Below are 13,057 nucleotides of genomic sequence, written 5' to 3'. Positions count from 1 at the left end.
AACCGGGGAAAAGTAACAGTGTGTCTAAACCCCAACCCTACCACACACACACACACACACACACACACACACACACACTACAACCCTCCACCAAAACAAAGTCAAACCCTCCTTCATGATGCAGGATGGAGTCAATGACTTCCAATTCCGTTCATATAGTGTCAGTGTGAGGTTTGTACATCGTCAGTTATTAGGTTTATGTCGACTTATGTCGAAAAAACACACACTGGATGGATATAGTTACACGACACATTAAGCTTTGGCTGCAAAATGAGGAAACAAACAACAAACGCACAACTCCCACAACAGACAATCACATGGAATTCAATCTGTGTGTATATGTGTGTGTGTGTGTGTGTGTGTGTGTGTGTATATGTGTGTGTGTGTGTGTGTGTGTGTGTGTGTACATATTTTGCCAGATGGGCTAGCTACTCTGCTATATTTAGATGGTCTCCCACAGACATAGATACTTAAAGGAGAGGTGAAGCCTTCTGTTACAACACTGTACAAGCGCCATTTATTACTGGGCACAATATAACATTAGAATTAAAAATATACCCATGCAGAATAAAGAGAAAGAAAGAAAGACAGAAAGAAAGAAAGAAAGAGAAAGAGACAGTGATAGAGTGATATAAGACGGCAACAGAGGGAAGTTGAAGCAGAGAAAGACAGAGGGAGGAAGACATAGAGAGAAAGGTAGAGACAGTGTGTGTGTGTGTGTTCTGTTATGTTCTGTGAACTGGGTCGGGTATACTGCACGTGTGTATCTAGGCCTGCAGACTGGGTTAAACGGGTTAAATGGGTTAAATGGTTCAGCATTACCTTTCTGGGACTCGTGCAACTGCAGTTTCTCCTGGTGGTCCCAGCCCACAGCTGACTTGTCTTGGCGGTCAGCCTGCACGCCAAACTTGCCACCGAAACCCTTCACATAGTCTGCACACATACGCACGCAAGCACACACACACACACACACACACGCACACACACACAGTTAGGTGATGCAGCATTGATAGCTTGATATCGTATAAACAATCCCACATTACCACATTACAAATCATACAATACCACATTGCAATGTATTAAACTGATTATTTGACCCAATACACTGTGACTGAGTGAACGGAGGTCTGTTGCAAGAGAAAGGCCAAATGAGGTACAGTACAGTGCGTTGCGTTCCCAGGCCCTCAAGTAATAATGACACCAGCCTCACTTTTCATTTTATTTATTTTGTAATTTTTTCTTTATTAAGGCTTAAGAGATACATACATCACAGGATATTATTCATGCTTTTCTCCTTTCAGTGTTTATAGAGTCACTTTCCTTGCCAAATCCACAACTTGTTACAAAAAAAAACACACACAAAAAAAAACGTATATATAGGATTGTTTACGGCAGAAGAATCCCAGGAGAATATCCCACCATAGTCTTCTCAACACTGTATGACTAAGCCACTTTTTCCAACAAAAGTTTTTTTTACAATTACAATGAGAAAACAAAACAGGAATTGAACATTGAGGGGAGTTTCACTGTATTGCTTAAGAAAAAGAAATGACAAAATGAAATAAAGGACATGTACATAGTATATATTAGAAAAAGGTGCCTCAAGCAAAATCTGATCTTAAATTCGCTTGTTTAACATATCCAGGATCTGGCAAAGATTGACTGGAGAAGTCTCCTAACTTTGTTTTTAGGGAGTAAGTCAACTTTTCCATTGTATATACATCATGAATTACATCTAACCACTCTCCTATTGTAGGAGGGTTTGGCTTTAACCATCTCCTGGATATTGTTTTTTTGCTTGCTACCAGCAGAATAAGTAACAGCTTTTTATCCCAGTAATCCCAGACATCCATTGTAATATTTCCCAAGTATAAAGTCTCAAAACTATAAGGAATGTCTACATCAAAGACCTTGTTCAGGTGGTAATGGACATCCTGCCAGTAAGGTGATACTACAGGGCAATCCCAGAAGATGTGAAAATGGTTGGCCTCCTTTGCCCCACAAGCCCTCCAGCAGGCAGTACTTGGTAGTTGTGTACGTTGCTGTAGTGGTGTTATGAAAAATCTAGATACATTTTTCCAACTGTATTCGCGCCATGTGTTTGAGCATGTTGTTGCCCATTGCAATCTCCACAGATTTCCCCATTCTTCATCAGATATTATAATGCCACTTTCTTTTTCCCATCTGTGTTTAATGTACAGGGTGTTGTCTGGGCTAGCTTGGCGTAATGCTTGGTATAGTTTAGATACACCCTTCTTGCAAGTTCCTGAGCTAATTGTCACAAGGAGCACATCTAAGATGCCCGTTTTTTGCCCCTCTATCGCACTGGCGATATTCTCCTGAAAATATCGCCTTAGTTGAATGTATCTATAGAAATCTTGAGGCTGTAATCTATTCTCCTGCTGCAGAAGCTCAAAGCTTTTGAGTGCGCCTTTGCTTACAAAGGAGTGGTAAGTAGTCAGCCCTACTTTAGACCAGGTCTTAAAACTAGAATCCAAAGTGTTAGGGGAGAAATCTGTGTCATAGGCGCACCAACGTAGTATTTTTATGCTTTGCTCTAAATCACAAAGTTTTATTACTTTCTGCCATATTTTCAATGTAGTGTTAATCCATGGGTTGTTTTTCCCAATCATATTGTTTATTAATTTTGTGTCTGCCATTACTGCTGCTAAAGGAATCTTGCTGAAATTGCTCTCTATATCTTTCCATCTTGCGGAATATGATGGGTTGCTCCAGCCCAGAAGAGGTCTTAATTGGGCTGCAAAATAATATTCCCGCAAACAGGGAAGGCCAAGACCGCCATGATCTTTATGTAGTTGGAGAGTTTTGAACCTAATCCTGGGCCTTTTGCCTTGCCACAGAAATCTAGATATCATTTTGTCCCATTCCATGAACTGTTTTATTGGTATGTCCACTGGCAGACTCTGGAAGAGGTACAGAAGTCTTGGTAGCACATTCATTCTTATAGATTCCACCCTTGAGTAGAGACCAAGGAAAGGAATAGAGCCTCACCTCTGTATGTCAGATTTAATGTTGCTATTTAGTGGCCCATAATTTAAGCAGGTCAGTTTTGTGATATCTTTTGGGAGATTTACTCCAAGATATCTAATATGGTCTGTCTCCCATTTTAGATTGTATTTTCCTACCAGGGAGCTGGAGGGACAAAAATTGAATGTTAGCACTTGGGTCTTCTGGACATTTAGTTTATAACCAGAAAGGGCACCATAATTTTCCAATCCAGTCATAAGTTTCGAGAATGTCAGGTTAGGCTTTGTTATGTATACTAAAACATCATCTGCGAAAAGGGCAAGTTTGTGTTCCTCGTTGTGTATAGTTATCCCTTTGATGTCCCCATTCTGTCTTATCCACTGACTCAGGGGTTCTATGAATAGTGCGAAAAGCATAGGGGAGGCTGGACATCCCTGCCTTGTTCCCCGTTCCAGGGTAAATGATTCTGAAAGGGCTCCATTTACCTTAATCCTGGCAGTAGGTTTATCATATAGGGCTTGGAATGTCTTAATGATTGATTTATGAAATCCAAATTTTGATAAAACTTTGTATAGGAAGGACAATCGGACTGAGTCGTACGCCTTCTCTGCGTCCAGACTTACCAACATAGCTTCTGTATCTTTTTGTATAATATGATTGATGATATGAAGTGTTCTTCTCACGCTATCCTGAGTTTGTCTTTGTCTTATAAAACCAGTCTGGTCTGTGTGGATTAACATTGGTAGAATTTTATCAATTCTATGTGTCAGTATAGATGTAAATAATTTGTAGTCTATATTTAATACACTAATAGGGCGGAAACTGCCGCACTCCAACAAGTCTTTCCCTTCCTTGGGGATTAATGAAATTGTTGCCTCTTTCCAAGATGGTGGAATTTTGTTTTCCCTCAAGACCCAGTTGAAAGTGTCCAACAATATAGGAGCTAACTTTTCTTTTAAAGATTTGTACCATTCCCCAGTAAAACCATCTGGGCCTGGTGACTTGTTTGCTTTTAACCTTGAGATGGCGGCATTAATCTCATCTGTTGTGATTGGTGCAGCTAGTTGTTGATTTTCTTCTGCAGAGATAGTGGGGAGGTCAAGTGCAGCCAGAAATGTATCAATATGTGAAGAATTGTCTATATGTTGCTGAGAGTATAATGTCTGGTAAAACTTTTCAAAACACTGCTGGATTTTCCCTTGTCTATGTTCAATTGCCCCAGAATCTGGATTTCGAATCTTAGAAATTGTGTTGTCTGCTTGCTGCTTTTTCAATTTATATGCCAATAATTTCATTGCCTTCCCTCCAACCTCATAGTACCGTTGCTTTAGAAATAGAAGCTTATTTTGTATTTCTTGTGTGCTCATTTCCTCTATTTCTCTCTTAACCTCTTTGATTTTCTGTTTTTCGGCCTCATCTGAGGTGGTACTGTGGACCCTTTGCAGGTGCTTTAGTTTAGTCTCCAACTCTTGACGCTTTTGTAGTCTACTTTTCTTTAAAAAGGAGGATATGGCGATGATTTTACCCCTCATAACAGCCTTAAGTGAATCCCAGAGGATACCAGGTGTGACCTCCCCATTATCATTTAAGTCCATAAATATGTCAATTTCCGTTAGTAAACACCTCTTAATATCTGGATTGTTCAGTATATTTGAGTTCAGTCTCCATAGTGTAGATCTTTTTTCCCTGTTAAATGACATGTGGATAAACACAGGACTGTGATCTGAAAGAGTAATTGGACCTATGTTACACCTCTCAATTTTATGTAAATCCCTACTGAAAATAAAGAAATAATCTATCCTGGTATACACTGAATGTGGCGCTGAATAGTATGTATAGTCTCGGGTAGTAGGGTGTAGTTCTCTCCATATATCTATAATACCCAGTTCCTTCATTAAGTCAACCATTTTTCTACTAATAGGTTTTGTCTCAGACTTGCCATTTGAGACGTCTAGCGATGGCTGGAGATGTGTGTTGAAGTCCCCTCCACAAATGACCACCCCTTGCGCTTTAGTTGTCATCAAATCAAACATTTTCCTGTAAAACAGCCATCCACTGCCTGGAGGAGCATAAACATTGAGTAAAGTAACTACAGTGCCTTCTAATTTACCTGTAATCATCAAATACCTGCCTTCTGTGTCTGTGAGTTCTGACATATGCTCATAATTCACACCCCTTGCTATCAATTAGGGACGTTAACCGGTAACCGGTTAACCGATAATCGACCGGATCAACTTTAACCGGTTAAAATTTTCTGCCATCGGTTAACCGGTTGTAATAATATTAATAATTATAATAATAATTTCCTCCCAAAAAACAAGAATTTTTAGATTTTAGTACGATAATCCAGCATTTTCCATCTGGGAACAATGGCTGGACATGGCAGGTCCTGTCTCCGCAGCAAAAAAAGGCTTATGTGAAAAATAAAAATGAAAAAAATCAGTGCTGTGCATATCAGGCACGCGAACATTTTAAAATTTAAGATTACCGGTTTACCACCGGTTAATGAGTCTCAGTAACCGGTTAAGAGTTTTTTAAATTTTCGCCATCCCTACTTCAGTATAGCAACACCTCTTTTGTGTCCTGACCTATCTGATGATGCAAAGACATATTTAAAACCCATTCTGTTAAGTTTGGCATGCTCTGTGGTATTTAGGTGAGTCTCTTGCAGATAGGCTACTTGAACCTTATCTTTTTTGAGCTGTGCTAAAATTTTCCCTCTTTTGACTGGGTTATTTAAACCATGAACATTATATGTGGCTATATTTACGTTCTGCATTAAGGCTCGTCAATAATCATGTCCTATTTGAGTGAAAAACTACCCCTGTGCAGTAAAGAACAACTGCAAACATTGTAAACATTGAACTGAAAAAGAAGAAATAAACAGAAAAGAAAACTTCCACGCAATGAGTCTTACTGAAGACCCTCCACCAGGTGGAGGTAGGTGGGTTTGGGGGATAGCCTCCCTCTCGGTAAGTAGGAGGGCCCCCTGAAGTGTCCGCTTTAGGTCCCATGTCCATTTGTATTCCCGAGTGTATAATAGCACAATATAACTTTTTATAGCAAAGGTTTGAACCATTGTTCTTTTATGGACTACACACAAGCAAACTCACCACCATATTGAGGCAGGGATCAAGCCCATTCACTTTTCCCCTTACTAACCGCTACCCGCGTTGTGGGAAGATTCATCTCTTCGGAATGCTTGTAAACGCTCTTTGTAGTTTGGCGCTTCTGCGCCGGTGTTTTTCCCTCGCCGGCGGGCTCGCCCTAGCCTGGTTCACACCAGACGGTGTATGTGTAGCTTCGGCGCCCCCTGGCGGAGCAGAGCTTCACACACTACCGTCTGGTACACAGCCATAGAGCACGCTCCGTCTCCAACCAGAAAATAAGCTGAGAATTTATTGCTTCTGCACGGCCTCCTCACCAACAAATTCCTTCAAAAACCTTCCTGTTAATCTTTAAAGAGTCAATATAGTCTCTAATCTGTCTTGTGACTCCTCAATGTGAGTTACCGTTTATATTGAAGAAATAAATGCTCCGTCTATTTTCTGGTTGGAGACGGAGCGTGCTCTATGGCTGTGTACCAGACGGTAGTGTGTGTAGCTCTGCTCCGCCAGGGGGCGCCAAAGCTACACACACACCGTCTGGTGTGAACCAGGCTAGGCTCGCCCGGTCCTCTGCCATGATAATTTCTTTAGGCGCTCCATCATCGTCTCCGGTTGCTTGACAGGGGCGGCGATATCGAAACCTCTCCGAGCCAGATCTCTTGTTGCCTCCTCGGCCGTGTCGTAGATCTCCTCTCCTTCTTGATATCGCACTTTCAACCGGGCAGGAAACAGCGTGTTGAACTTGATGTCATGGTCCTTGAGGATCTTTCGAACCGCCGCATACTCCTTTCTTTTATGTAGAATCCTCGGGGGGTAGTCATTGTCCACGTTAATTTGGTTTGTATCCAGCAATAAGCCTTTCTTTTGCCACGCTTTCCTGAGAACCATCTCTTTGGTCAGGAAGCTGGCGAATTTAACAACGACAGATCTTGGCTGGGCGTTTGGTGGGGGCACATCTCCTAGTGAGCGGTGGGCTCTCTCAATGTTCAGGGCTGTATCGCCAACGTCAAGATTGTCCCGTATCAACTGTTCCACAAACTCAATCACTGATGTACTGACCTTTTCAGCCCCCTCTGGGATCCCGTATAACCGAAGGTTATCGCGCCGTGAGCGGCTCTCTTGGTCGGTTAGCCTCGCTTCCATCTGAGCATGTAGCTTTAGCATTTCAGACACAATATCCTCGACATTTTGAATTCTTTCTTCTGCCTTTTCGATTCGACTTTCGGCTTCCTCCAGCTTTGTGTTGGTTCTGGCAAGTTCTTCCTTGATTTCTTCCATCTGTGATTTGTTATCTTGTCGGAATTCTCTTAACTCTCGAAGTATCAGATCCAAATTAGCCGTCGGCTCCTCGACAGGATTAGCAGTATTTCGAGTCCCTGTTTGCCTCTGTGTCCTGGGTTCTTTCGAGTCTTTTTGGCCCCTACCTGCCATATTTGCCCCTTAATGTGAAAATTATAGTTCTGTTTGAAATTTAATGAGTTAGGGCTTGAAATATAAATTTACTCGGGAGCTACCGCTTTATGCTGCCATCCGCGTCATGGCCGGCCGGAAGCCTCACTTTTCATTTTAAAAGCAGAAATCTCTACTGTACTCTACAGTGTCGAGGGAGGGAGAGTGGAATGACCTGTGTGTAAAACAAGGACCCCAGCTCAGCCAACGAGGCTCCCAGCAGCACAGCCCTTGGTTGGCACAGCTCTCTCTCTCTCTCTCTCTCTCTCTCTCTCTCTCTCTCTCTCTCTCAAACATCTGAATGAGGGAGGAGGTCACAGAGGAGGGGAAAAAAAGCATGTCTGCCAACAGTGTCAGCAGGGAGTATGCTGCTGGGGCCTGGTTCTGGCTACTGGGGCCTGGTTCAGCTTCATTCATTGAGACTCGTCCACAGGACACCATGTCCCAAGAGGACCACGAGAAGGGACCGTGCGTAGAGAGGGACGACTGGCACGCTTCTCATGGTGCCCTGTTGTTGTTACTACAACTGCAACTACTACTACTACTACTACTACTACTACTACTACTACTACTACTACTACCACTACTGGAATTAGGAACTGAAACGAAACCAGAAACTTTAATTATTTTTGTTATGTTCCAGAACAGAAACACTTATTAAAAATAATGTTTTCTTTGCTCCTCAAGGGTGTGGGATTTTGTTGTTGCCCACTGAGTGGCATAGCTGCGCTACTTCATGATGTCGTTGACATTTGTGTTGAAAATCCTTCGGTTAACAATAAACAACACACTTGAAATAAAAAATTGCCTTGAATTACTTGACCTCTCATTCAATGAATGTTGTAATAGTATTACATTTGGTCGAATCTGGATAAGACACAAATTTATAACCATTTGTTAAACAGCTGACAAGGAGTGTCATTAACCCTTCAATTTATTGGTGGAACACAAAACCGGAAAATTTAATTTCTGTTCAGAGTGAACTGATTGGAAAAAAAATGTATGGTTCAAAGCCCTGGTTACTACTGGAGTAAGTACTAGATCTGCTGCCCCTACCACAACTACTGGAGTAGCTACTACCAGATCTGTTGCTGATGCTGCTGGAGTAGCTACTACCAGATCTGTTGCTGATGCTGCTGGAGTGGCTACTACCAGATCTGTTGCTGATGCTGCTGGAGTAGCTACTACCAGATCTGTTGCTGATGCTGCTGGAGTGGCTACTACCATATTTGTTGCTGATGCTGCTGGAGCTAAAATATGGAGCCTTCTGCTGTTGGTCCACACAGCACGAGTCGAGCTGGCTTTGTTATTGCTGAAGGGAGGGATGACCCAGTGTGGGGCTGGCCCCATGAGGCGGGAGGCTTTGCATGGCAGCTTTTCTGTGTTTTTTTGTTTTTGTTTTGGCTTCCAAAGCCATTTGATCCACTATTCATTGATGAGCTATTCAGACGTAATGCCACCACAGCTGGCCCGCCACTGATAGTGGTCCTGCTGCTACTGAGAGAGCTCCCAATAGTATCCTACTGTGTTGGGAGCTGGACCCGAAGGGTGCTGGCCAAACAGGGGCTGTCTTTTCTGAGGGGACGGCAAAGAAACAGGGCCACTCCAATGGTATGGGAGAGTTTTTCAAGGCAGAGTTCATGTTTTTTTTTCCCCAGGACTTCAGAGACCCCTTGATTCCGTAGTTGTACAGTTCATATGCTTGCAAATGTACTCTGTGTATTTTATCTTTTTACATGCTTACTTGCTGAAAACATAGTGGTTGGTTGCCAACCGTCCCTTGAAATCTTGTATTAAGAAATCTTGTATTTAGAAATAAAAGTATGGGTTCCGTATTGAGCTGAAATGGAATTTAAAATGCAGGAAATTACATCTAAAAAAATAGATTTTTGGGGGGCAATAGAAAAAAAATAGCTTTCACTGATATTGTTGAGTCCATTGTTGTGCAGTCTGGGTGCAATGATGTCTGTGACACTGCAGTGTTAATTTACTGGTGCCCAATGAAGGACTATTATATCCCAGCAGGTCAAAAACACACGTACGTACGTACAAGACCTTTGGACTCTTGTTGCCTTGTTGATACGTGATTTAAAGCCCTGAAAACACCACAATAAATGTACCATGCCACAGAGGCTGTGAAACATCAGTACAAGCAGAGGTGTAGGTTTGGGTTGGAAAGTGGTGGGGACATTAATATGGGAAATTCTCTGGGCATGCTATGTTTGCATTATATTTGTGAAAAAGTGGTGGGGACAAGCTAGGGTTACACCAAAAGTGGTATGGACATGTCCCCTCCATCCCATCCACACCGTAAATTACACCCATTAGTACAAGTCTCGTGTTTACTTCCATTCTTTACAGCTGATGGTTAAGCCTCTAAATGACCGTAAAATGTGTGCTCCACAGGTAAATACAGCAGCAAAACAATATAGCAATACCCACATGCTGAGTAGACTTATCAAGTGTTAAAAAACTTCCTGCAGGAGAGAGGTGCCATTGCTTCTTGCTAGCAGCATATGCATGGGTTTTTTTGTTTATAAACAAGGTGTTGTGAGGAGGGGCAAGACACTGGCAGCCAACCACGTGAGCTATTTTTTTTACCAACAGCAGTTTCCAACAATCAGAGGTCGAGTTGTGCGCAGTCAGGGGAAATCCCATGTATATAGTTAGTACTTTGACAGCCAATAACAAAAATGTCTGGATTTCTCACCAGCCTGCGATGAGGAAATGCAGTCAAAAGGTTGTATTAGATTTGTAAAAACACACATAAAGAGCACTCACCTTTCTGTGACTCGTGCTTCTCGGTCTTGCCCTGGTACTCAAAGCCGACAGCACTCTTGTCCACCTTGTCCGTCTCCACACCGAACTTCCCGCCAAAACCTTTAGAGTAGTCTAGAGAAGGAGAGCATCAACATGGCACACACACGTAAGATACTAGCACACAGCAGTCCTGTGTTTCCCAACCTATTTTTGTCTTGTGTACCACCCAAAACCGGTGGTCTCCAAGTACTTTTCCTCAAGAGCCAAATTATGTAGCCCAAATGAGGCTGAGGGCCAAACAAATCGCCCAACCGTATAGCTAGATAGAACACATGTATGTTTTCATTTGTTCCAACCGAGTCAAATGTTTGCCATGCCTGGGCCGGATCTGGCCCGCGGGCCTCTATTTGGAGACCACTGCCCTAAGCCTTTTGCTCATTCCATGACCACCCGCCAACTCATACTCTATATCTCTGCCTCTATCCCAATGTGACCTGTGACCGTATTCGATTCATTTGTTGTCATTACACTTTTATTGTCATTGCCCCTGGTTGGGAACCACTGCTGTAGCCTGTAGCCAGCATATCAGCTCAGTTTCAGGTTTTTACTATTTAAACAGACAAAGAATATGTGCATTGCTCAATGTATTGAACAGCTGTCAAGCACTTGGTCTGGCGGTAACCGCAGCTATACCAATGTATTATTACATGAGCTAATGAAAAAACTTTCAGGTTAATGTGAAAAGGCATACAATTCTCAGAATATATCAATGGCTGAAACAGCTGGAAACTGCATGTACAGTATAGGATGACTGGCAACAGGCTAACAGAGTGTAAACTTTCCAAAACAGGGAACTGAACCTGAACATCCAAGAGCGGTTCACCCGTCAAAAACCCAAACGTGTGTTCAGCATTGCTGCTACTATACTACAGCATAGCAACTACCACAAAACATAACAAAGGTATGAGGCTTAAAACACACACACACACACACACACATGAAAAAGGAACAGTATGGAGCAGGTAAAAAGTGACAGAACCGACATACCTCTGGCCCGTCAGGAGCTGGGACACACACATGCGCTGTGTACCCTTCATAAATGTGTTTGTGCATGTGTGTGTGACACGTGTGTGCATGTGTGTGTAACTTCTGTGTAAGTAATACGTTTGTGTGTCTGTAATGCGTGTGTGTGTGTGTGTGTGTGTTTGTGTGTGTGTGTGTGTGTGTGTGTGTGTGTGTGTATATATAACATACGAGTGTGCGTGTGTGCGTGTGTGTGTGTGTGCATTTAGACTATGTGTGTGTCGTTCTCCGAGGACGAAGTCTTGCATTGTGAGGCATTGCGTTACGTTACGCTGCACTGCGTTATGATTGTGATGAAGCGTCTCAGTCTCACCAACCTTTCTGGGACTCGTGCTTGTCGGTCTTGCCCTGGTAATCAAAGCCCAGGGCACTCTGGTCCACGCGGTCGGTCTGCACACCATAGCGACCACCAAACCCCGTGGAGTAGTCTGGGGTGAGGGGTCAGGGGGCGCACAGCACACCAGGGGCACACACAGCAGCGGCAGCACAGCGGCAGGGGATGGAGGGAGCAATGGACGGATAGAGAGAGAGAGAGAGAGAGAGAGAGAGATAGAGATAGAGATAGATAGATAGATAGAGAGAGAGATGGGTAAATGAGGAGAAGGGATGGTCTACTAGGCAAAAAAGGAGACTTGGTAATGCAGAAAGCAGCACAGCTGATAAAGGCTGCCAACACTGAGGATTGTTGCTTATGTGCAAAATGTCTGTGTTGATATGGCCCTATCGTTAGCTGCATACTCATGTTTTGGTAAGATGAGAAGATGTGCTTTGTGTTTCCAAACAGAGTATATGACTGCAGATCAGCCCTTTTAAAAAGGACTACAGCTGTCCAACAGTCTGACATTACTCTATTGGCATTCTGCATGACACTATCAGTGTTGCCAGATTGGGCGGTTTCCTGCCCAATTGGGCTGCAATAGACTTGGGCGGGATTTAGTGCTTCCAGGCGCGGTTTGAGCATTTTTTGGAATCATCAGCTGGAAATAATCAGCCTCATCTGGCAACCCTGGGCACTATTGGTATTCTGCATGATATACAGTCACTATGGCCAAATTCCCTGCCAAATTCCTGTATAAGCTCTTGGGTGAGGAAATCAGAGCCACAATGCCATACATGACCCACATTCTTCTATATTTATAATGCATCATAATATATTTAACCTAAACTAAACTTGACAAAGATGCAAATTGAGAACAAGGATCAGTGATTTACACTGTTGGAACCTGCCTGTTTTTTACTGTATTACTCAATAAATGACCCAAGGCTTACAGGCTTTGTGTGTGTGTGTGTGTGTGTGTGTGTGTGTGTGTGTGTGTGTGTGTGTGTGTGTGTGTGTGTGTGTGTGTGTGTGTGCTAAAGGGCATAAAGCATGAAGCACATCTATGCCAGAGCAAAAACAAACTAAGCCAAATAAATCAACTGCAACTTCCCCACATGTAAAGCAGGAGTTCTGATTACATGCCCACATTGCTTCCCCAACAGCAGTGGCACTTCCTGAGACCAAGGGACATCAATCGTTCCCCTGTGCTGATACAATCTCAGGAGATTTGCATGATTGTCTGGTCTTGTTGTGGCGAACCCCTTCCGTTTGGCCCTGGCCTGGCCGCATTGGCTACGGCACAGAATAACTGCACACCAGGATAGATACAGTTGCTTTCCACTCACATACT

General features: G+C 43.0%; 1 protein-coding gene across 6 annotated transcripts in view; it reads right to left on the bottom strand.

Annotated features, from left to right (window-relative positions):
* The window catches only part of LOC134438774 (src substrate cortactin-like), a 52,068-nt gene that overhangs the window by 25,943 nt on the left and 13,068 nt on the right, over nucleotides 1–13,057 (bottom strand). For all 6 annotated transcript variants that reach the window (XR_010032650.1, XR_010032649.1, XR_010032651.1 and 3 more), the window contains exons 7-9: nucleotides 11,705–11,815; nucleotides 10,326–10,436; nucleotides 823–933 (exon numbers count right to left, since the gene is read on the bottom strand). Coding sequence is in view for 3 of the 6 variants with exons in the window: in XM_063188423.1 (XP_063044493.1) it covers nucleotides 823–933; nucleotides 10,326–10,436; nucleotides 11,705–11,815 (333 nt within the window). In the remaining 3 variants the exon portion in view is untranslated. The remainder of the gene's footprint in view (nucleotides 1–822; nucleotides 934–10,325; nucleotides 10,437–11,704; nucleotides 11,816–13,057) is intronic.

The sequence above is a fragment of the Engraulis encrasicolus genome, chromosome 22 (genome assembly GCF_034702125.1).
Source record: "Engraulis encrasicolus isolate BLACKSEA-1 chromosome 22, IST_EnEncr_1.0, whole genome shotgun sequence".
NCBI classification, from domain to species: domain Eukaryota; kingdom Metazoa; phylum Chordata; class Actinopteri; order Clupeiformes; family Engraulidae; genus Engraulis; species Engraulis encrasicolus.
Note: the sequence above shows the minus strand (reverse complement) of the source record. Positions and strands in the feature narration are given on the sequence as shown.